The sequence below is a fragment of the Camelus bactrianus genome, chromosome 6, assembly GCF_048773025.1.
Source record: "Camelus bactrianus isolate YW-2024 breed Bactrian camel chromosome 6, ASM4877302v1, whole genome shotgun sequence".
Lineage (NCBI taxonomy): Eukaryota > Metazoa > Chordata > Mammalia > Artiodactyla > Camelidae > Camelus > Camelus bactrianus.
The window spans coordinates 55,259,329-55,284,579 of record NC_133544.1 but is presented as its reverse complement, the minus strand read 5'-3'; the positions used below and the strand labels follow the sequence as shown (position 1 = coordinate 55,284,579).

The 25,251-nt window shown below is 41.0% G+C and overlaps 1 protein-coding gene across 6 annotated transcripts in view; it reads left to right on the top strand.

The window, feature by feature from the left end:
* Positions 1–25,251, top strand: part of NPAS3 (neuronal PAS domain protein 3) — a 794,663-nt gene that overhangs the window by 559,333 nt on the left and 210,079 nt on the right. For all 6 annotated transcript variants that reach the window (XM_074365668.1, XM_074365666.1, XM_074365667.1 and 3 more), the window contains one exon: positions 6,771–6,860. In XM_074365668.1, the coding sequence (XP_074221769.1) occupies positions 6,771–6,860 (90 nt within the window). The remainder of the gene's footprint in view (positions 1–6,770; positions 6,861–25,251) is intronic.

Genomic DNA, 25,251 nt, shown 5'->3' with positions numbered 1-25,251 from the left:
TAATATGATGATACATATTATAGTATGTATTGCTATATAATAGTATATTTGGTACGTATTACATGTATATCATGTGTGTGTGCATTATGACCGTTCTCTATTTTCCACTAATCTGTGATCTGTAGGATGTGCAGTAAACTATTAGTATCTGTTCTTTTGTGTGTGTGCTGTTTTGTATAACACAGGCAACATGAAAGACACCTAGAACCCCGCGTGCGGCCAAGCTCCATGTGTAGCCGGAGCAGAGCAGTGCCATTTTTTAGCCTATCACGACAGTACAGTGTACTGCTTACATTACTCGTGCAGCCCTGGGAATTCCTCCTTTAACTTAAAAGAGAACTCTGAATTCAAAGAAAAAGATGCGCAGTAAGGAATTAGCTCCTGGATTCCGAAGAGCCTGTGTTTCAGTAAATTAATATACTGCATGCACAAAAAGGAGACTCTTAATGTTGCAGTGAATATTTGTGCCTTAGAATAACTGTGGGAATCCTCTCCTTGAGGCAAAAGGAGCTTGTGAGCAGCTCATGGTCACTTCTGCCTCAGGTGGGGTCCCAGTCCCGCGGGGAAAAGCCACAGATAATGTGGGTCTGCGTGCCGCCTCCGGTGGCTCAGAGACACAGACACGTGTGATTCCACCAAATGCTGCCCCCTGTCTTTATACCAGAGCCTGGTGTCCATTTGGCTGGATGTTCAAATCACGAAATCCACCTCCCTCAAGGCTGGATGTAAGGCTTGAACTAGCATCCCAGAGAAAAGAGGTCAGCACTTTGATACACAGCTCCCACGAAATGGAATTTTAATGAGCAGAGGCAAAACCTGATCTCCTTGCTCAGAAAGCAGATGTCTTTGTTCCTTTCATGTTTTAACATTTCGCTGGTTCAACATCTCCCCTTTTGTTCTGGTACCTCTCCTCTAAGAACTGAAGAGAGGCAGGCTGTGGCTCTCTGCACTGCTTTCTCACCTAAGACGTTTGGACTTACGTGTTTTAGGACACTCTTAAGAAAGGTGTCGTGCCGTGTCAAGGTTTGTTGTCCTCGAATTCTTTTTTAGAGGGAAAATAGTCAAATTTGACAGAATTAATCCAACTCGGTGTTGTAATTGGGGAACATGTGGCTTTGGGTACGTGATGATAATACAAATCTGTGCGCTCATCCTTCATGGTTATTGACTGGTTGCAGGTAGAGCCGGGAGACAAAGGAAGAGACCCAGGAGCCGGAAAGCTCTGGGAGGTTCCTGAGAGTTAAATAAAAGCCCACACCTTTGATGTGTGGTTTTCTCCACCTTGAGGAAATAGTTAGATTCTTTCCAAAATAAGGCTTTTGTTTCTGCACAGAGCTTGTTGGTTAAAACTCAGATGGCAGAGGCAAAATTTGGAAAAGTGTTTCTTCCCCCTAAGCAGATACCCGTGGGCCCTTCTAGGCACCGGCCCAGGCTCTCCCTGAGGTTGCCGGGAGCCCACGGGTGTGCGCGCCGGAGCAGTGGCACAGCGTCACGTCCTGAGGGCCGTCACAGGGCAACGTGGCATTTCAATGAGCGCTATCAAAGTGTTACTGTATCCAAAGGCCAACAAATTTAAGAAACCTTTTTTTCTAACTCTTCTATCTGCTGCCAGAGCAGAGCGGAAAGATATGTATCGGAGCCCTGTCCTCCCATTCCAGGTCATGCTTGGCTTATTCACTCTTTCCCAATGATGGGGAGGTGGTTCACGAGCAGGCTCGCAGACTCCAGATGCTAACCCATCACTCAGAGCAGAAGCAGTTTTCTCACACCGCCTCTCCTTGTTAACAGCAAAGCCATTTTAGCAGTTATAAACTACTGGTATCTAACGACTGGCAAACATTGTGCCCAAATTCATGTTCTGCTCTTGTGCGAACAGAATTATGTCATAACAATGAGAAACCCTGGGTTTGGAGGGAAAGTTGCGTGTGTCAGAGCCTGTGCTTTATCATGGATGGGTATTTTCTCCATAATCTAAACCTGAATTAGAAGAACATCACAGATGCACGGTGCATTGGACATGGAGCACACGCATGCATTTAAATCACGTATATCTTACTTTTTTACTGATGTAATTGTGAAATATGTTCTTTTTGCATTCATAATTAGGGGGTGGAACAGATGGTGAAGGCTTAGTTTAAAATAATCTGTCATTAAAATAACCTAGCCTACTGGTAATTCTTCACTCTAACTGGAGTTGGGTCATAGGAAAAGAGTTTGGGGTGTTTTTTTTTTCCCCTCCTCTACATTGGAATGTAGTAGCGAGAACCACTCATTTCAGAGGAGTCATGTATGTGAAAATCCTCCCTATAAGGGCACCACAGTAAGATTTCACTCTGAAATTTGGCTGTAGTGAAATATGCATAAGAGAAAAGAAAGCAGAGACAAAACCACTTTGACAAGTACAAATCCATTTAGCACGATGCATTAAACATTAGTATACTTTCAATCATGAAGCTGTAGTTAGTTTCATACCCTGCAAGGAAATAGCCTCATCATTTGACAAATACTGTTAGAGGCACTCAGCTTTGGGGGTTAAGAAACTGTGCCTTACACTTTATATGTTACACTGATGTCAGGGGATATAAATTATAATTACAGACATTATTATTCAGAGATGCTGTAGCTCCTGACTTCTGTATCCAAGCCTCACTGCTGCATGTGTACCTCATAGACTTTCTGGGATGTGACAAAGGAAACCTCCCATCAGCCCTGTCGAGATGGCTACGAACTGGTTTTAATAATAAGAAAACTGTCTTGATAAATCAGATACTTGCATGCCTTGAAAACATCTGTTGTACTGTTTCTTCTAAGATTTTGTTCTCCATCTGCTTTGAGGAAAGCAGATAGATTTCAGCGTGGCTTTATAATAAATCTTCTCAAGGAGGGACTAGCATTAACATTTGTGTAGGTTCTTTTTCATCTTAATCCAACCTTAGTTAATAATCAGAAAATTCTACATACTGAGTAAGATGTAATTAACCCTTTGACCCTGGAATCTTAATTGGCTCCTGTTGAAAACAGTGGGCAGTTAAAAAAAAAAAATTTTTTAAAGGTAGCCTGCAGTAATTGAAACAGCTCAGTATAGAGTAGCTTTCTTGATCCAAAATTTGAAAAACTCCCACAGAACTTTCAGACTGATCATATTTGGTTCTCAAGACTAACTAATAGAATGTTTCTTTCCTCCTCCCACCTCTTAAAATTAAGACTTCCACATTCAACCAATATTGAGGCTACTCTTAGCCTAAGCAGCAAAAGACAAACTATAGACAGGGATGACCCTGAGTCAGAAGGCAGTGGCTTTGTGAAGAGCGACCTTGCCAACCTGTTGTAGACTTGGTTTCATATCCCATTCTTCATTTGGAGGTCATCATACCTGAACTTCCTGACCTTCATCTGCTGCTGTAGATACAATTGACTGAAATGATAAGCATAGAAGTGGAAAGCATGATTAACTAACCTATTTTGTGTTGTTGACCTCCGTGATGACAAACAACTGATCTGACTAGTGGCTCCTCCCCCCACCACCAAATTGGCCGTTATTTTTAATTGGATTGACTGGATGCTTTGTGTCATAGCCTCGTTTTAATCTCACCGGGAAATTGGAACATGTGTCAAAGCCCGTGTTTTTGCCAAACAAAACTGGCCGGTTCTTAGATCACCACTGCTTAATAGCATCAGACGTTCAACCTCCAGATATTCTTTTTCCCTGCTTTGGTACCCAAACCTCCTCTGGTATTTTCATAAATACATGAGATAGAAACCTACTTAAAAAAAGATCATAATCCCTTTTAGTGAGAAAATAAAGGATGAGTGTTTGTGACAAATGAATAGCACTGGGTATTTTGAAAGACTGTGAAAGGATCCGATCTAACTCTGATCTTACAAATGTCAGGAAATACCCGAGACCATGTTAAATACCTTTGGCATCAGAATCTGCAAGTCATTTAATAGCTCCATAAACAGAATTCTTGGAGGAAATAATTGCCATCCCTCTTAGTCACTCTAGCGCGTGTGATGTAAAGGAAAGAGAGCACTGGGCTTGAAGGTAGAGTTGGATTTACTAAGTCTCACTTTGGCCGTTGATAAGTGTTGGCTAACGATGAGTGAGACATCACTCCACTATTGAGAAATTCAGTCTCCTTGGGAGTGGAGTCACCTGACCAGGATGATACAGTGTCATAAATGCTTTAATGATAAATGTTATGGGAGGCAGGATATTTAATCCTGACTCTGCCACTAGCTGGCTGTATAGTCTTACAGAGCCACTTACCCTCTCTGTGCCTCAGTTTCCTCCCCTGAAAAATGAGGGTTTAGACTACAGGGGGTCATCTCTCTGCCAGCTCCGTCAGTCCTTTCTTCTCCTCTCGTTCAGCCTTCTGATGGTTGCTTGTCCCCATAGAAGTCCTCTTGTGGTCTCTCTCTCTGTGTCCTTCTAATCTAACAATGGCATTTCAGCATTTGAGAAGAGGGCTTACACATCGCTCTGTGACCGTATGCCTGACCATGGTTAGGAGGTTGAATGGAAAACTGAATCAGGCCCTTCTCTCCAGGGGGAAGGTCAAAAAGGGAATCTTAATCCTCCCAAGTCATCCGTAGGAGACATCTTGTTGGGGGTGAAGACATATGGAAATGAGATGCTTCCCCAACGTCTACAAAGGAAACCTCCCCTTTGGCGCTTTTGGTTCATAGTAGCTTCCACTGTACCACACTCTAAGCTTGAAAAGTTGGCTCTCACAAGGCCCCAGAGGGTTTGGCGATTGTGTCAGAGACAGAGTCCAGTTCTCTTAGACAGTGCTTTGTTCCACGTCTCCTCGATGCTTCCAGGGAGATATTGCAGAGGAGAGGTGACCAGGTGACCTCTTGGGGAAGTGACTTTTGAACTCTCTTGTCATCCCATTTCCCTTTTGTCTCCTCCTCCTAAGGGCAGGAATCTGTCATTTGAACAAATCATGCAAATGATGCTTTTTAAGAAATTATAGGCTGTGTCTTAATATAAATATTTTAACTTCAGAAATGCTGTCCAGTTTATCTTTTCATTAATATACTTGTATCAGAGAATGTTTATTTTTAGTGGAAGACAGTATAGTTACTGAGTCTGACTGTCTGAGTTTGAATCCTAACTTCATCACTTACTAGGGTTAGCACGTTACCCAACTTCACTAAGCCTGAATTTTCTTGTATGTAAAGTGTGGGTAATAATATAAAGGCCTCAAACGGCACTTGTGGAAATTAAAAGAGACAATACATGCAGACTGCTTAGTACATATCGTGTAGTAAGTGTAAGTTATCTTTATTTTCCTGTCTTGACCAAATCTTGTTGTTCATGGAATTTACTTTTATGTGGAGTGATACAATGTGACTTTGGAATTGTTTTCAGAACCCACTAAATCAGAGGAGGTTGGGTGCTACCCACAGTTTGACCAGTGGGGCTGTGTGACAAAGCACCAGGGAGCATGGAATCCAAATTTCAGACACAGACACAGACACACACACACACAGACACACACAGACACACACACACACACACACACACACACTCCTAGCAAGATAAATACATACATACTAAGTACATATATTTCATGTATACATATATAGCTCCAAAAAAAGTTCAGCATTTTAAGAGACTGAAATTATTGCTGAGATTTGAGGCAGTGCATTTTGCTAACTGAAGCTTACATGTTTCTTCCACCTTTCCATGTTTAAAAATTACATCATTAATTTAATATTGCCACGTACCTTGTTCCCATTGAGGGTTTCCTGCATTTCCAAATTCACAGCCTTTGTGAATATCACTAATCTTTAAAACTTCTTTTTCTGTGCAAGCTGTACTGTGCAACCTACCTGATTAAAAATAAATAAAGCAAAACAAAAGACATAAGGCTGATGGAACGTATAAAATGCACTTGGATTGCAAGAATTTGAAACAAATTTATTCTCAGTTTGAGTGGTACCTTGCACTTGGAGTCCATGATGATTTACCCCATTCATCAAACTGAAAATGCAGCCTTGCATTTGAAAACTAGACTAAGGATTCAAGAGTTAAAGCTGCTGTGTAGCATCCTTCTCCCCACCCCGCCCCCCGCCTTTCTTCTTTTCTTTCCGTTTCAGAAGTTGCAATAGAAAGACTAGCTCTATCACAATAAAACTTTAATACAGAGTTTTGTAAAAAGAAAAAAAAAAAGGATTACAGTTTATAAGGCTTCAGCCTATAAGCATTCCCCCATAATGTATTGACTTTTCCTATGTGTTCTAACACAATAGGCACTGGGAGTGAGGAGAGCATAATCCTTTATTAATTGGCAAATTATTGATGTCCATAGTTGCTCAAGTGGTGATTTTACCTGCTCTTCATATAGGAACTCTTTTTTTCTCTTGTTCCATTACCATTCTCATTCCCGTTCAGCCATTTAATAGAGAATCGGGCTGATTTAATCTCAGTAACTAGCGAATCCAAAAAAATAAAGGCAGCATCTCATAAGATCAACATGACCTGATTTTATACATGAATGTAATACATCCTGCTCAAAATGACAGAGACATAAGGAAGTCTGTGAAGTAAAGGCAAGCTTGTAATCTTAATCCACACCTTTCATTTGTTCGTGTATAATGCAGGCAGTTAAAGATCTTAGGACTTTCGTTAAACATGAGAGGAAAATGGTCTTAAATTTGATTATGTGTTGCTTTGTATCAGATGCCTTGTTAATTAAATCTCTATCATATATATACATATATATTTATTAACCTATTTATATATTTATTTTTTTCTGCAGTCCCTGGATGGCTTTGTATTTGCACTAAATCAAGAAGGAAAATTTTTGTACATTTCTGAAACAGTCTCCATCTACCTAGGCCTCTCACAAGTAAGTAGAACGATTTAGATTCTTGACAGCACCCGGGAAGGCTCCATTCGCCACATGCCTTTTCTTCTTTGGCAGATACTCTGTTTAGCATGAATTATCCAATTTATTTTTTAATGGCTCTACCTGACTCCTCACAAAGTCAGTGAGAGAATTGTCAGCTCAGAACGTTCGGGATAAACTTGTGCTCAAAAACTTTAGTCCCCCTCCTTACCCCCGCCAAGGATCATTATTAGTTTATTGAGAACAAATGAAGTTTCTTCCCTCAGTTGTTTTGAACTTTGAGACCTCAGTGTCGGGTAGGAGAGGGACACGCTAATGGTGCTTCCCTTGTGTCCTATTACTGGGTGTTTATGGAGGACCCCGCGTCATCCTGGGAGCTGACACACGACAGGGAGGCATTTGGAGTCAAGAAATGCTGAAAGAGACCATTAAAATGTGTTGCAAGGAGGGTTCCTGCAAGGATAGATTCTGCTGCCTTTGCAAATGCTTCCTGATGCTGGAAGACAATTTCATAAACTAGGATCATCTTTCATTATTTGCCATCTAATTACTCGCACGTGCCTGTCAGAGGTGAAAAAAAGAGAAGACAGAAGCAGATGGGGTAAGGGACAAAATCCTAAATGTTAGTTCTGGGTGTTCCCGTGGAAGACACACACAGAAAAAAATGGACTTGGGTTGGATTCCAAGACACAGGCTGTGTCTCCAGAATGCCGAAACACCCTGCAGAAAAGTTTGCAATTCCACTAATTATCCAGATGTTTTTCCCCATAAAAATGCTGAACATCTGCCTCTGTGTGCCCATACAGGTGATTGGCTGAGTGTGACCCTTTTCATCTGGTGGTTTGGCACGAGAGAAACACAGCCTGGGTGGGAGGGCTTTAGTACGGATGTGATGTGATCTGCCAAGTTGGATTATCTGCTTCTCATGCAGTTGCTCCTTTGAGCTAAAGATGGAGATAAGATATGTCTCCCTCCTCGTAAGCGGCACTCACCCTAGTCTCGTTGCTTCCAAAAGTTGGCACTGCTCTAAGGAGGCATCCAGCATGGTTAGACCATCTTGGCTGTTCGTGTGTTTGCTGGGTAATAGCTAAATCAAGAAAGACATTGGGAAATATAAGAGAGATTTGGCATTTGAGGAGGGTTGAGGGAGGAAGAGAAACCCTGCCAAATTTAATTATTTACTTCTGAGTATTTAAGCAGGGGTCCAGGAACTCTTCCTTGAAGGACGTGCAAGCTCTTGGCTGTGGTGTATGTAGCAATTCTCTTTTATGTGGACTTGAGCAAACCAGATGATAGAAACTGGGCTGTTGTCAACTCAATCTTGGTATTCTTGCATCTCATTAAAATCTCTGGTTTTGTAATAGCTTTTAATAGACTTTAAGCCCTGTCTTAATCCTTTTGGAGCCTAGTATTGAAAATCTCCAGTGTTGAAATTGGTGTGCCACTATGTTAGTACAGGATAGAACTGGAAACACCACTGTTTGTTGTTGCACAATGCCCGTGTTCGTCTGTTTTATGCAGGGTATCCAGCAAAGTTTAATAAGCCACTGAAGAAGAGGAATGAATAATTAGTTTAAGCAGGTAAATGCTAATTAGGGAACTCCTGAAAAGCATCCATTATATACTAGCTCAAAACACATTTTACAGCCCTGGTTAGTAGTGTAATCCAAATTCTGTCAAGGCAACTGCATTTTCTGTAATTGAGATGTGTATGTTTGCTTTGCATAACAGATGGCTCTGTATGCTTAGACTGATAGCTAGGAAAATAATAATTGCATTATTCTGGCCAAAAGAATATTAGCTCTTGGGTTTTGGCCATTTCAGTCAGTCCTCCTGCCAGCACAGCATATGCACATATATGGATTGGATTTTCAAGGAAATTGATGCATCTGGAATAGTGTGGCCATCTGAAATCTCATCTGTTCAAGAAAAACTTGGCTTTAACCCTGTGCTGGTTTCTCCTTAAAAGCAATAGATCTCACTGCTTCTCGACTGTAACATGAAGTCAGTCTTTTCCTAAAGTCTGAGACAAATCTTTGAGGTTTCTGCAGAATAAAGCAGCTGGGTAGACATGGGACAGGAGCTGGCAACTTCTGTGCAGCCTTTTTCTGCCTTTACAGGGGGTGGGTCTTAAAGTGCATATCAGCAGTCAGCATCTTGACTCCCCCGGGGCAGATGCGGGCCACACTGTGCTGTTGCCCCCTGTGGACTGTGTACTCCGTGTTGCCGCGAACAGTCCAGTGTTAGGTAGAGGCTATGTGGTTTGCGTCGGAAGTCTTCATTCGGAGGCATTATGCAACTGAGATGATGAGGGGTAAATTGCTACAAAGTGACATTTGCACATGCCAGTGTGTGTATTTGGAGTTCAAAACAAGGATAAAAATAGTTCTGGTTAACATGAAAATAATCTGGTAGGAGCATGGTATGCTTTTAAATGCCCAAAGAATGAAGAGGGGAAAAAAACCTGTGCTAAAACTTTGGGAAAGGTTTTCCGACCCAATGACTGTTCTAAGTCCTGGAAGGGTGACCGAGTCTCCTGAGACATAACTGTTCCCAGGTGTCTTCAGTGCCCTTTTTCAGTTGTGGAGTATGGAGTACTCGTGGGTGACATACAGTGTAAAATGTACTCAGAGTTATTCAATTATACATGCTTCACACACACACACACACCCTTAATTAAATGCAAACCAAACACTCTGCTCGTATCCTACAACTCTACTCAATGGTTCTTCCATCAAAGTCTTGACAGTGGTAAGGAGTCTATAAAGTTATGATCCCTCTTTTCCTTTTTAAACAGCATTGTTAAATAAAGACAACGTGTAACTGTGTCATCAAATATGTATCCAGTGAAATTGTTGAGGAATATTGTGAAGGTGTCAGTGTGTTAGAGTATAGCTGTGTCTACATTTGTAACTCTCAAGATATTCCTTCCTCAGTTTTATTTTCTTTCAACATGTAAATAAATATAGTGGCTTTAAAATGGCTTATGTTCTCAGGAAGGAATTAGGATTCTTTTTTGGCTCATGAGGAAACTAAGTAGAGAAACTTCTACCAGGCTCGGGTGTGTAGCATGAAGATGGCTGGAGCCAGAGCAGGTTTTTGTCTTCCACTCCATTGGGTGGAGCAGTTTCAGGTGTCCAGGACGTGTGCATGCCAGCTAGTCTCTTTAAGGTATTTTCACTTTGTCATGATGATGGGAATGAAGTGAACTGTGATGGTGTCCAAACATCTTCAGCAGCCCTTTGACTTGGCCAGAGATACTTAACTTAAGATCCAAGATGTGGTTTCAGATTGTAGAAGAATGCACTGTTGACTTGCATCCCTAGGTGAAAATGATTCCTGGGTACTCACCGTGAGGCCTTATCTTCAAGTAAGATCGCCAAATATCGTTGCTGAGTTTGGTCTGCATGGCGATTATATGACTTCCTATACCTGGTGATGGTATTCAGGGCTGCCAAAGAAAACTCTGCTCTTTACCTCTAATGAAACAGGCAGAAGTGAAAATGAAGAAAGAAAACAGAGTGGATTTCCTAGTCCTGAAAATGCAGCAATGATGTGTAGCTGGCTTTTATGAACTCTCTTCCAATGTGTAAGGGGTTTAATCACCAAAGAATCTAGAGACTTCCTGTTGTGATACATAAAAAACATTTCTAGACTGATGTAGGATAAAGCTTAGAGAAATATGTATTTGTTGCCATATACCCTCCTCTTTCCAAAAAGGAAATAATTTAAATAAACATATACAATAAAAAATAATGGCAAAATAGAACTAGGGCCTAAGGGAGAAAAAAGATAAAAGTAGGTAATCTGTTACTGCATAGTAGGAGAACACAATAGAGGCTTATAAGAAGGGATATAAATGATCTAATAGTATCAAATTCACCTGTGAGCTTCCAAGTAACCAAAGCAAAAAGAGAAATGCAGTCAACCATCAAAAATAAGAAAGTGTTACTTCTTCAGGAAGGCAAAGTATTTTCTGGGGCTGAAATATAAAAATAATCTCAAATACAATTTCTATAGGGGCTAATAAATGGATTACAGCATACTGATTTGCTTCTATTGGAGTCCACATTCAGAGGAAGGCTGTAATGACTCTCACAAACATGAAGACACATATTGCAAATCTCATGAGCAGGCAGAAGACCCTCTCCCCTCAGATGTTGGTGTGCCAAAGATCATTTTGAGAATGATGTTCTGGCATCCAGAACTTACAATAGCATTGACTACTTTGATGATTTGTGTGCTTTTAAATCAGCTTTCCCTCATCCATACACAAATCATGCATTTTCTTTTAAATAATGATGAGAAACTCAACATTTTATTTGGCAGAGGCAGAGGACAAGGGTCTCAGTTAACCAGAGGATAAAAATGGACTCTTATCTTCTGAAAACATTTTATCTTGAAAGTGAGGTGAGAGATGATGATTCTGATGCACATCTATGCCAGCAAAACGTTTTCCAGTTAACATAGTGTTCTATTTAAAACATAACGGGCTTAGAGCAGACTGGGAAATTAACAGATACTTACATTGTGATATCATGAGAAAATACCCACAGCCAGCTAAGCATTCTCTTGAAATACTCTCATCACCCTCCCTCCCGTGGCCTCCAGTGCCCTGCTTGCATGTGAGTCACTTGTCTTCTTACTAAGTCTCCATCCTGGTAGAAGATACTTCCTTGCTGTTGTAAGCTAGCCAGAAGGTAGACGTAGACAAGGTTATGCGTTGGCTTGGTTCAAGGCAGCTTGCTGACAAGGGGCAGGGTGGCTGCAGCTCTAAGAGCTAATAGAGGTGAAGGTGAAAAGGGGTAGGTGGTTGTTTTAAATGTGGTCTTTTTTTTTTTTTTAAAGCCATGCAGATATGTTTACTATAAACTCCTTTCCCCCTCCTGTCGTTCATCTCCATATCTTAGGTTTCTCTGCATTTGTTACATAGAACGGCAAATAAAATTACAGCCACAGCACACAAGTACAAGGTCAAATAAATGACAGAGCTCAGTCTATTTGTGAAGCTATTCTGAAAGGGAACCATGGTGCCAAATGTGGTTTATTTGAATAATAAAGAAGAATTAGATTCCCCTGATAACTTGGCTGAGGGCCAATAAATCACTGGAGGTTAAAGATGCTTTGCAACTGCCATGTCTTTCTTTTGCTTTTCCAGAGTGCGAGCCTCAACTCTCCCATTCTATGTTTTTCAATGCAAATCAAGTTGAGGTTAGTATGTGGTTAATACTCTTGCTTCCATGCTTATAAAAGATATATATATATTTTTTTTTTCTTTAGTGGGATGAAAAAAAGAAGATACTAGCTTACAAGTTATTACTTTTGTTTGGCATCATCACGTCCTAGATAGCTAGAATATAAAGACCAAAACGTATTATTTCAACACAGCAGAGGGTTTATCATAATGGAGCCAAGTGTTGCATTTTTTCAGTTGGTGTTCAAAATTTATGCAACACTAGGATAATCGGGGTTCCTTCAATAAATGAATACACATAGCTCCCCAGATACTTCTCTGTGGCCCCCCTTTTCACAATCAGACAAATAGGCATGCGTTAATTTTTTTTAAATGTATAATTTTCTGCAGCTTGTGTTTTGTTGTTGTTTTTTCACCTCAGCAAGTCTGCATTTTTCTCCCCTGCTAATCATAAAAAGTTCATCACTTCTTGTGCAACAAAGAAAAATGCCCTTTTGAATGTGGAAGCTCTGAGGGTTTAGAGACTATTGAGAAAATATAAGTATCAAAATAATTCAGAAACAGGACAAGGCACAGTGGCACATTATCAATTTACAACATTTAAATTGATAAATGCTTGGTGGTGAAGGCCTACAAGGGCACTTTGAAAAGCAAATAGCGACCTGGTGCAGAAATTGATTTCCCCCCCCCGAAGATGACTGCATGATGCATCATTTGACTGCGTGCTGTCCGAGTGCTTGACGGAGATAATCTCAGCAATCCCACGGGTGACCTTATCGTTCTCACCAGGGCAACTTTGTCTGCGCTCTGACTTTGTGCATGTCAAGGCTCCTCCCGGCAGGATCCTTGGGGGAAAAAGTTCCTCTGTTCGATCCAGATATTGAACTGCTCACTCCCCTCCCTTTTCCTTCCAGCCCACCCTCCCAAATAGGCAAACACGCCTCTTTATTTCGCCCATAATTATGAATGAGGCGGCAGAAGGACACAGCAGCTCTGTGCGCCTGTATCTTTGTGGAAACCCTTATTACCTTTTAGTTCATGTCATTGTAGGCGATAACCTATATGAGCAGGGATCTTTTATCAGAAAGAGCAGGAAAATTCGCCCCTGTTCTTCTGGAGAGTGTTCCCATCCTCAGCGAAATGGGAAAAGCTGGTCAGTTTGTTTCTTCCTTGTATTTGTGGGGTTTTTTTTTTCCCTCCCTTACAATATGCAGAAAGCTTCTGAAACTGTTTGAATCCATACCACAGAGTTTCTAATCATGTCGTTCCCTCACCACCCGGTAACTCTAGGTATTCCTCTTGTAACTTCAAAATGATGTAATCCTGACATAAGGCCCAGATAGCATGTCTCCGCAGGCTGTTGGGCTTTGAATTGTGGGGGCAGCCTCTCTTGCAGAAATTTGATGTAATCCACACGGCTTCCTCAGGACCACTGGTATTTGGGAAATATTTTTCTGCCAGAGAGGAGTAATTGACAATTTTTGTATGCTTCAAATTTTTCCTGTTGATGTATGAGGATGTGCGTGTGTGTGCCTGTCTGTTTATCAGTAATCTTCCTGCCACACAGCTTGTCGTTGGTAATTACAATTCTTGATTAGCCACTTCTTGAAAGCAGCGAATACCCTGCCTGGCTTGGCACCCTGAAGCTACAGTCCCCACCGGCTCTGACACCCTCAGTTCACCAGATTCAACCCCTTTTACCTCCTTTTTTCATCCACAACATTAATTCTGAGTGAACAAGATGTGCTTCCTTGCTTTTGACAAGATTTGCTGCAGTCTCATGCGACAAAAACCCAACACTCATTCCAGATTCAGAAAGTAGGATTTATAACAGCATTTTAATTTAATGTTGGATGTCGAACATATAAAGAGATCACAGTAGTACTAGAGCTGAAAATTGATGCCTTTTTTATTAGTGTCCTCTCAGAAGTGGGTGAGACGCTGTTTGTGCAGTGGAGCACGGAGCAGCACAGTCAGATGAATGAGGATCTGCTATCTGCAAGGAATCATATTTCAAGCCACTGTCGGCCTCTATTGATGTGCTCAGAGTTGAAAGGTTATGCTAGTAAATGCCATCCGAATTTCCAGCATTAGAAATCGGTCGAATAATCTGCTGGCTGTCACTTTATGCTCAGCCTAAATGCACCGCTCGGGAAGGTTTTACTTATTTTAACTCCAAATTAATTTCTTATGACGGTTTCTCTCTTCCACGCTTTCATCAGTTCCCAAATGGGATCGATTTTTAACAGGCCTTCAGAGTAAACCCAAATCTCTGAAAGAAAGTGAAAAAATTTGCATCATCATACATGAGAATTATATTCTTCTTATTTATTCCTTTGAACATATTTTACCAGGCATTGAGGCAAAAACACAGAAAGTCAGTATGCAAAAGGCGCTTTTCTAGTTAGACTGAATCACAGAATCACAAGACAATGAAAGATAGGCACACCATTTACAAATGTCTAATCGAAAGACCTTTTACGTTGCTTCTTAATTTCTGGTGTTAATGTGATCAAGAGAAAAAAGAAAATATTGTGCCTTCATTTTGTGGGATTAAGAAATCTTAAGTCAGAAAAAAATACTTTTGAGGATTGGCTGGCTTGTTTTATTTGTGTGGAGAAAATGGGTTTTTTATATTCATTTTTAAAGTAGGGCACTAAGCAAAAGTGAGATGGGGAAGAGAATTTAGTCATCATTCTAAGTCCGTAATTTATTCATTTTTAAATAATGAAACGGTGTTTTTCTGAATTAACCCATGTATTATTCATGCAGGCGTTGGCAGTGTAATGTCCCCAGTTTTCTGGAAAGCAATGTACATTTCTTTGCCTGACAAGCAGTATTTTCTATATGGTATTAATTTAATGGCTTATTTTATTATGCAAAATTGGAAAGTAAAGATAATTTCTGTCTATAATGTGGTGCTTATATAGGCAATATATGCAAAATAATTAATACCTCTATAGCTAAGCCTTCCTCGGGTAGCCTGGCCCCTGTGAGCGAGATGAGCAAGGGCAGACTGTGCATATGAAGAATAAGAAATAACTTGACCTCCTGGGAAGAAGGTCATAAAATCGTTAAATTCATGTGAAATCCAAATTTCATTTCTACACACACACACATTCAATCTGTAGTGGGTTTTAGCTCTTACATAAGACGACATGGTTTTCATGACAGGAGTAACATGGCAACAATTTCAGTGATAATTTCAGTTGGAATATAATAAGGAAATTGACTTTAGGTTTTTGCATAAGTTGTAGAACTAGGCTGATAACCTGAGAACGGATGCTGGTTTTAGGCAACGAATGCCCTGGGGCTTTTTATCCTTCTTATGCCCTCTGCCCCCTTTGGATGACAGTCCAAAGATGCAATCTCTTTTGCCTAATAGTCATATATAAAGAGACTGATAGCAGTTGTTCCAATGATTTAGATCATCTTTTGATGTATATTTGTGTAAATAGATGTCTATCCACATGCCTCTCTGAGTATATAAATGTGTAAAATTGGTTTCTTTCTGATTTGGTTTTTGTGTTTCCTACACTTTCATCCACTGAAATGAGTAACTTCCAAAATGACTCACTAAACCAGAAAACCAGGTTTTCCCTTTGGGAGTCCTCCCCCTCCCCCCCCCCCCCCCCCCCGCTTCAGCCCCCTACAACTGCAAATTTACCGCATTCAACAATAAGACAAAAACTTCCTCTGATGCTGTTAATTTTTAATGCGCTGGCAGATTTAATCTATTACTTTCAATAACTATGCAGACTTTCTGAGAGCAGGAGAATGTATGCAGAAGGAAGTTTTCCCTGGGAAGTAAAAACGTGGTTTGAGATCGGATGTTTTTAGGAGAAGGCAGGGCCCTTGGCAGAGGTGACAGGGAATATCAAGAGTGGTGCTCACTAGATCTCAGAATTATGTCCGTGATGCAGCATTTAGATGCCGGGTAAAGAAACTTAGGTTCCATTTAGCTTTTCTTCCAGGTTTTAGAGAAGTTTTGAATCACACGGGCCTCCCTTTTAGCCTCTCTCCCCAGTAGGAGCATAGCTTTAGAACCACAGGCAATCCCTTTTAGTAACGCTTTGCCAAGGAAACAATAGAATCAGAAGCACACACTTAGGGGATGGTTTCCGGAACCTCTGAGTTTTACTGTCATTCTGTAGCCTGTCTTGACTTTCAGGTGTCTGTTCCTACTGTACTGTGTTAGATGCTTAGATATGGTTAATCCACATCCCTGATTGTTAACCTGGATCCTTTTAGGAGCTTAAAAAACACTTGCACAAAATGTGCTTGGCTAAATATAGCAGAGATGCCAAGAAATGTTCCCAGAAAACAGGAATAGTAGTGTTAAGCCAGGATCTGGTTCTTTCCTATGAAGTGTACAGGCTTGCTTTAAGAAATGTTGAGGCCAACAAAATTGCAAAATGACCACATGAAGATTATTTGTATTATGAGATGTTCCTTTACGTGGTGAGTTCCTTTCTTGCTTTTAAACATCTGTGCAGAGAATCACTATCTACTTGATGAAATCAAAAGAGGGGAGCAGTGAAGGAAGGGGAGAGGCACAAAAATTAAAGTGTTCAGAGGCATTCCATGTTAAGATCAACCAGAAGTGACTATGTGAGGGAAATGAGGTTCTGTTGGCAGACAACTTTTTAAGAGGAAGCAGGGCTCACCACTCCTAGTGAGAGTGAGCATCGCCAAGCCTCGGTGGCCAAGGGTAAGGGGAGTGTTGTTTGCAGCCTGGTCATCCGTTCGCTCTCACTGTCCAGGATCACGTCCAGCCACTTGCAGCAGAGATGAGTCAGGCTTGCAATGTCCGCCCGCATTTCTGTGTGGATTACAAAAGTCTGCACATCCCTCAGGACAGAAGATGCAAGTCGGAGGAAAATAAGAACTAAGACTGTGGACCAATTCCCTGAAATTACCAAAAGAAGAAAAAAGAAAAAAAACATGATTTTTCCAGTTTATTAATCAGAATTGACATCCCGGGGTTTGCAGAGACCCAAGAAAGGACTGTACCGTTTCACCACATTTCACAACCTTTTCACTTGGGCAGACAGGTAAATCATGCCATGGCTGGGACTCATTCAGCTCCTCAGTGAAGACACAGGCCTTCAACCTTGGGTGTAACACATCCGAATTAGAAGAGTTGAACGAGAGGTATTTCTAAAATGTCACAACTGCTCCGTGACACTGGATGAGATGTTTATCCATTCATTATCACTGAGAACACCTGGGGCGGTGCTCAGGAAATCAGATAGCACCTTTTAAAATAATTATAAAAGAGGCATAGATTAGCAAGCTGAGGGGAAAACAGACAAGCCTGAATCATGATGTTACTAATTTTGATCTGTTTGGGGGCATCAGCTTCCAAGTCACAACAGTGTGATAACTGACTGCAACTGTCAGCAGCTCTGAGGAGAGACAGTGCCAAGCACGACGGTTTCTAAAAAGCAAATGTTTTCCTGGAGATGAGATCCCAGCATTCGTTTTCTGTTTATAAAATTAAGACACTCCATTGGGGGTGTTTCCCGTTGTTGGTTTCTGGCTTGATCTGGCTCTTACCCGTTAGACATTCAGTCTCTGGAGAAGCAGGAGAAAGCCATCTGGACTGGGAGCCAGGAGACCTGGTTCTGGTCCGGCCTCGGCTTCTGATCAGGCAAGTGACCTTCGAGAAGCCTGGATCTTAATTTTTCTTCAGTGTGAAACGAAGGGGCAGTTTCTTCAGGCTCCTTCGTCTTTAAAACGTGTGCTCTCTCAGATTCATTTGACTCTGGGCTCTTTATCCTGAGCACCCGGCTAGGGGTGGGGGAGGGGAGCCTGGGAGAAGTAGGCGATTTTTAACCTTCAAAGGAATTTAGTTGAGCAGATGCTACCCTGAACTAGTCAGAGTAGAAAAGAAATGATACGGCTTTTAAAGGGCACATCTAGCATATCTACTGGGGTAAAGCAATTCTGGCAATGCTTCAAAGGATATAACTTTTGATGGTAGAGTAGGTAGGCTATGGAATGAAATCACCTATGGCAGGCTGTCAAAGTCTCCTACACTTTCAGTGCATTTATATAAGCGCAAATGGAGGCGGCTGAGATGGAGTCCCGAGAAATTTCCTACTAAGACTGCTTTCAGATTATCTGATATTATTTGACTGAATTATCTCTGTAGAAGCTGAGGACAACTGTTACGATCAAATATTTTGAAATTAGTTTTCCTCGTTGACAGATTATCTGAAATGTGAATGGCTCTCGTTTGCGCACTTGAACTTGAAAGGCTTTGGTAATAGCAATTATACAAAAACAGGGGTTCTGAAGTGCTGTGTATCACGCGGAGGGGATCTGTTTATAGGTCAGTGATGTCAATAACTGCAGTTCTCCCGGAATCCTCACTGCTACCCTTTCATTCTGGGCTAATGCAAAGGACAGACTGACTTTCTTTTCCACAAGGGTATTTCATTTTTGAGCATAAATACAGATTTTATTGACGCTAGACATTTAAACATAGTCAATTCATATTTACTCTTTTTCCCAAGCTATTCAAAGACTTTTTCATGTCTAAGAAGATAAAAATGCAAACACACTGAAAATGTACATAATTCTAAGCAATCTGAAGATAATATTATCTATACTAATGACTTGTGGTCTCCTGATGCCTTCTCTGTGAAGTATCCCTGTCCCTCTGTGGACCTTTCCTATTTATATATATATAGCCTCACAATGAATGAGAATTATAACTAACATTTGGTAAGCCCTTACTGTGTGCCAGGCATTGTCCTAAGCAACTTTACTACCATTAAAATTTATAATCCTAACTATTGTTAGGTATGATTACTGCCTCCATTTTATAGATAAGAAAACTGAGGCTCAGGGAGGTTAAATAGCTTGCCCAAAGTTATTACAGCTAGGAAGTGGCAGAACTAGCATTTAAACCTATCCCACTTTACTCCAAAGCACTCATTGTTAACCACTATTATTATTGCTAGCTGCCTCTGGGAAGTTTTAGGTAATTAACAAGTAGAATTATTCAAGTTTTATGGGTGAAGAGAAGCTGAGACTTCAGGCAATTAACCATCCTGCTCAGAACCATAAAACAGTTATTCTCACAATGCCAATGTATATAAATGAACTTCTGAAAACATCAGTAAAGTTTTACGGATATATCCAAAAATTTTGATGTTCAACATTGTCAGAAATATTCTAAAATTCAGGAAGCAGGGCCCAGTAATAAATAACAAGGGTATAAACCCGGAGTACCCAGGGTATTCCCTGTAACATTTAATACCTATTCATGCATGCCAGCACTCAGCCAATACTGAGTGACCCGCATGTGTCCAAAACAGGCTAAAAACACTGAGCCTATTAATAACTAAGGCATGGCTCCCACCCTCAAGGACCCAGTATCTTCAAAGTGCCATGGACATGGCAACCGAGCTACAGTGTCCTATATACTGTAGACCTCAAATATTTTAATGAATAATGAATGTCACATGTTCCAATAAAAAGATGCACTGTAAACCATAAGAGAAGAGGATGTGGAGGACTGGAGAAGTTGGCAAGGGATTTCCCAGAGAAATGACATGTAGGTCAGGCCTTGATGGGCATTTTCCACTTGGAAGAGGAGAGGGTGATGTTCCAGGCAGAGGGAGGCATAGCTGCAAAGTCATTTCTTATGACAAGAGACGAGACTGGATAGTTAGGACTAGGCCATGTTGTAAAGGATGTCAGAGGAAGCTAAGAAAATTGGACTTTCTCTTTCAGACCCTGGGAAACCATCAGATGTTTTACAGGGAAATGTGAAATAATAGATCTGTGCTTCTGGAAAAACTGAATTGTTCTGGCAAAAATATTTAGAAGATAGATGGCAATCTTTCAATTAAAAGATAGATAAATAGCCCAAGAAAGAGATTTCTTAAAAGAGGGGAGAAAAAAAAGAATAGAGTCCGTCAGTGGGAATGAGGAGAAGGGGATGGATGTGAGAGGCCTCTCCAAGATCGGATCAGGGCCTTGGTGACTGATCATATGGAGTGGAAAGCAGGGAGGAAATGCACTTTTAAAACATAGCTCCAATTTAGACATGAGGCCTTTGAGAAACTTGTGGGACATCTGTTGAATAAACAGGCTTCAACACTCAAGAGAGAGTTTGGGGGCAAAGTTACAGGCTGGGCAGTGGTTAACATATAGATTGGACCAGGCCCCAAAGGAGGTGGGTGAGACTATCAAGGATCTTGAATTTGCTGCTCAAGAAGGAGGGAGCAGGACTGCTGAGAAGATCCCAATTCACTGACAGGCAGAGGAAGAGAAGGAGTCACACAAGATGAAGCACAATGATCAGAAGACAACCTGCAGAGTCTCTTCCTCAAGAAGCATGGACGTTGTCATTGGGAAAGTCAAGGAGATTTTTCAGAAAGGATGTGACCTAGTGTCCTAAAGGTATAATGTTATGAGAGGGAAAAAAAGCCACTGCATCTATTAGTTAGAAGATAACCAGCAATTTGAGTATCACCAGGAGCCCCGGGAAGGCTGAAGCCAGAAACTGGGGGGCTGTTGAGTGAGAGGCAGGAGTGTGCTCAGTGAGTGCCAGCCTCCTGGCCAGGATGCTCAGGGATAAAGAAGGTGGGGAGGGCAAAAAGTAGTCTGAGGGAAAGTTGGGGTTGAGAGGTCTCGTTTTTAAGCATACATGGTGTTAACATGAGGTTGAGAAGTTGGACGTGTAGAAAAAGACACTTTAGAGAGTCAAGAGAGGGACAATCTTTGGACTCAGGTCTCCAAAGGATAAGCTTATCAGGGCAGAGGGCACGAGCCTGGGAAGTAAATGTGAATCTCTCCTGCTCTTCTGCTGGGGAGCAGTCGGGGAATGGACTTTGGGATTGGAAGTGGAGAAGGAGAAAGATCAGTTTTGAAGGAATTCATGGTGTCTCTCACCTGGTAAAGGTGAGGCCAGAAGACGACTATGTACTTACTTTTGCTACGATTGATCAGCCTTGGTCCATCCACGTAGGGGTGCAACTGACAGAGAAACAAGGTAGCGTTGATGCCAGGTGTAAGGCAAGATCAAAGCAGGAGACGCTAGTCACAGGTTGAAGCCAGAGTAACTCCCTTTTCTGCCAAACCTGATGGAGGTACCACCAATGAGACAAAAATCCTAAGACATTCTAGGGGAACTCATGGATTCAATTGTGCGCTGAAGCCTAGTGCAATTGACTAGTACCATTTAGTGTAACTTGATAGGCACCAGAATGCAGCCTGCCACCTATGACTTTTCCATTGTTGATTGATGATCATGTCTATTAGGATGGCCAGATCTAAGATTCAGGGATTGTATTTATTGCCCCCACCCCCAGATATCTGATAATTTGTACAGAAAGGGGAAAAAGTAGGAAAAATATTTTCTGTAATACTTTTCACTTTGAAATCCCATCTTTGCTTCCTTTTCTGCTGCCCTTACCTCATATGTAAGTAACCTGTATGATGCGTGATTTTGTTGGTCTCTTTTTGCAATTGGTTTTCCAGTTGTCCTGAACATTCCCTCTGAATACTGAGGCTCCCACATTCCTTTTCTGCTTATCTGATTGTCCATACAATCAGCATACAATTGGTAAAAAGAATAATCCTGTGGTGGTACCATGTCTGAGAACATTACAGTCCTTTAGTAAGCTCCTGTTAAGGGAAGTGATTTGTTTGTTTTGCTGTTTGGAATTTATTTGGTGGTGAAAAGCAAAAAAGCCTTTGGGCTTTTCAAATCCATTTCTAATTATTCTTGTTAATTGTCTCTGATTATCAAAGAGAAAACTCTTTAATAACTATAACTAGACATACTACCATAGTGATGATTTGGTTCATGTCAAAGTAGGTGATAGAGAAAATATAAATTCAAGATCTTGAGAAGGTGTCTCAATACTCCTTTTTGTTTCTTGAGAAAAGAGAATGGAAGGAAGGAAAGAAGGAGAGGGAGTTGGGGAAGAGGAAGAGGAAAGCAAGAAAGAATATACATGTAATTTTCAGCCCTCTCCTCCCTCCCCCCGCACCCCACCCCCAGTCCACCTCAACCGTGCATTTGCCAAATGCAAACCTGTGGCAAAGGGGCGTTGTACAAATATTTAAATAGAATGTGTAAAGTAAGGCGTGATCTATGCCCACTTGCAAAGTGGGCCCATTAAATGAAACAAATGCCACCAAGTCTGCTTCCAGCTGAGGCTATAATGTGCGGGACGGTCGTGAGCGCCAGAATCCCTTTGTGTTCAGTGTCGTAAACCACTCGGTTTATAGTACCATATGAATTTGTAGAGCTGATTGTTTTATTATATTTGAGTGTAAATTTTTCATCCCTTTCCATTCCGCCACCATTCTCAGAGAATACAGGTTTTGTGCTGATACGATGTTTCCTAGCTCTAGGCCTGGCCTCGCCCTACTACTGACTGTAATTTACTTTTTGGTGTCTGTCGCCTCTAGCTTGCCTTCTGACTAGCTTGTTGAATGATGTGCTAATCCATTATATTTTTCAGACAAGTGTATCGACCAGTATAAACAGACTGGAGGGCACAAACCTAAATGAAAGCTCCACTTCCCTGAATCATTTAAAAAGCTCCAGCTTGGTGGCAGTGCACAATAACCGGGCTCTGTACATTAAGTAAAGGAGAGGGCGCTCTCAATAAATAAAGCAAAAAATTGAAATATCCCCGCCTGCAGGAGCGGAGGCCAGGTTTCAGATAGTTCACCTGTATTCACCTCTGTTCTTTTAACACGATGATCAGAAAGGGCGACTTTAAAATGTCCCCTTCTAATACAAATCGAGAGTGAAACCCAGCAGTTAGCATCTCCTGCCATGGTTGAGGCTTTCTTACCTGGTCCCCACCCTCTTACTCACACATCTCAGTGATTCAGACCCCATACCAAAATGAATAAACAAATACAGAAATAAATCTCTTCTGGGTTTCAATAATAAACCTTTTCAATCAGACAAGAAATCGTATTTTATTGGATGATTTGGGCTGGGCAGTTGAATGATCTACAGGATCTGGGTATGTGACTTGACAGATTTCATCTCTCAGTTCCTCGGTATTTTTACCTGTAAAACAAGAATAATTATTCAGGCGCTCTATATATTGTAATGAGAGATGATAAAGATTGATGAAATATGGATGCATAGAATGAAGGATTCAGAATAAATGTACTCCTGAGTTCATAGATATGCTATTACTAATAATGGAATTTTCCTACTCAAAATAATTTCTTTACTCAGTTGTGCATTTCATTATGAGTCATCTTTTTCCTCCTCATTCAACCAAACAGATACTAGGCATCTACTTAGCAACACTACAAAGTAATACTAAGTAATACTCAGAATAGAAAGATGAGGAAGTTAGCCTCAGTTTAGAAGCATCAAAAATAAACAATGTAATGAAAGGTTTTCCTTGAAAATTTCTGAAAGCTGCCAGAGTTGGCATTAAAGCCCTTGCTGATTCTACATGAAGCCAGTCACTGAGGGAAAATGGAAAAGTTCAAGTAGTAATACAGATGTTTCAAAACATCTGGGTGCTTGCTGTCCTGTAGATTACCTTGCGAGTCTCCTGCTGATGGAGTCCTTCCTTTTCCTTTCAGGCTTTCATAATTAATTTGAAGTTAGATTTTTGCTCTTTGAAGACCAACCATTTTAATGGAATCCCTTTGCTGATCATAAAATACCAAGTCTTTTCTATTTGGTTGTCTTAAAACTACAGTCTCAATGTTTATCAAGTCCCTGGCTGTGGTGGGGGATAGATTTTTATATATTTGAAATGTTCTAGGATCTGGGAGGTTCTAGGGTTTGGGGGCAAACCGGGTAAATGCTGAGGGGCTGCTCCATTAGGGGTCAGAGAAGCCAGTTCTTTGAATGGAGGTTTCAGAGCAACCAACTCCTTCTTTATTCCAAAGGAAGAAACTGCCAAAGGTGTGAGGTGAAAGCCGGTGTCTTAAATATGCTCGGTAAAAAAAATCATTGTTTGCTGTAGACCTAATCCTGTGCTTGATAATTTCCTTCTAAGATGACTCCAGGGCAGAAAGGGGAAAGGGAAATAATTAGGGGAACGGAGTGAGGCCAGATGGCAGATGTATTTGAAGGGCCTCAAGGTGACCCGTGGGCTTTAAACACTGGATGGAGAGCCTCCTGCGTTCTGTCCACCGCGGCCTGCAGACTTGCGGCCATGCTGGTGACCCTTGGTCCCCCCGGGGCAGTGCAAAGCCAGGTGTGGCTGCCTCTGCCTCATTTCTTTACGACTGAGGAAACCGTCTTTATGACTGTAAAACAAAATGGCTCCACTCCCTCCAAGTTTTCTTACTGAGAAAAATCTCATTTCTGTTAACATCTGCGGGAAGCTCCAGCTCTGGCCTCGAACTCCTAGGCTTTGTTTCATTTTGTTGGTTTTCTTTTTTTCCACAAAATGGTTTGCGTTGTTTTAATTACTTTCCGTCAAGACTTGGAAAAGCTAGTTTTGAAGAAGCCATCCACTCCCTCCCCCTGCCAAACACGTTAATCCATTTATGCTTCTAAACCCAAGCAGTCATCCACACATCAAAATACGTGAACCTTAGCGAGATAAAAGCTGTCCAGGCCTGATTTTGTTTCTACACAGATGGCTATAAACATGACACTGGGATATTAGTCTTGGCTTTTCTTGACAGACCTGAAAATTGGCCATGCAGAACTGTTTAAAATTGGTAGGAAAAACTTACCCTGAAGTTTACTGTTGATGAACACAAGAGAAAGCACATAATTAATGGAAATGCGTGTCAGAATAAAGAAAAATGTGTTCTGTTCTCTTCTGAGTCCTAGCAAAGGTGTTGAATACGGCTGGTATTTCAGAGGTGAAAAGGCAGCTGCACACTCTTTTTGGTAAAGTAAAAACTTGCATTACGGTTTACATGTGCAGTCATTAATTTATCCGCTGACAGGGCTTTTAATTAAAAATACGTTTTTTTTTAATGACAAAAGTATCATACAACAAAAATTCAAACAGCGTAGACTAACAAAAAGAAGAGAAAACACATCTGTCCAGAAGACTATTTTCTCAGATACTTCTCTATGGATTTACATATGTTTGTTTTATTTGTTACCACTTTATAAAATTTTTGAAAATTTAAAATATTACAGACTTTTTAAAGTGTTAATAAATACACTTGCAAAGTATTGTTAATGACTCCTCGGCATTTCTTTGAATGGGTGTGACATAATTT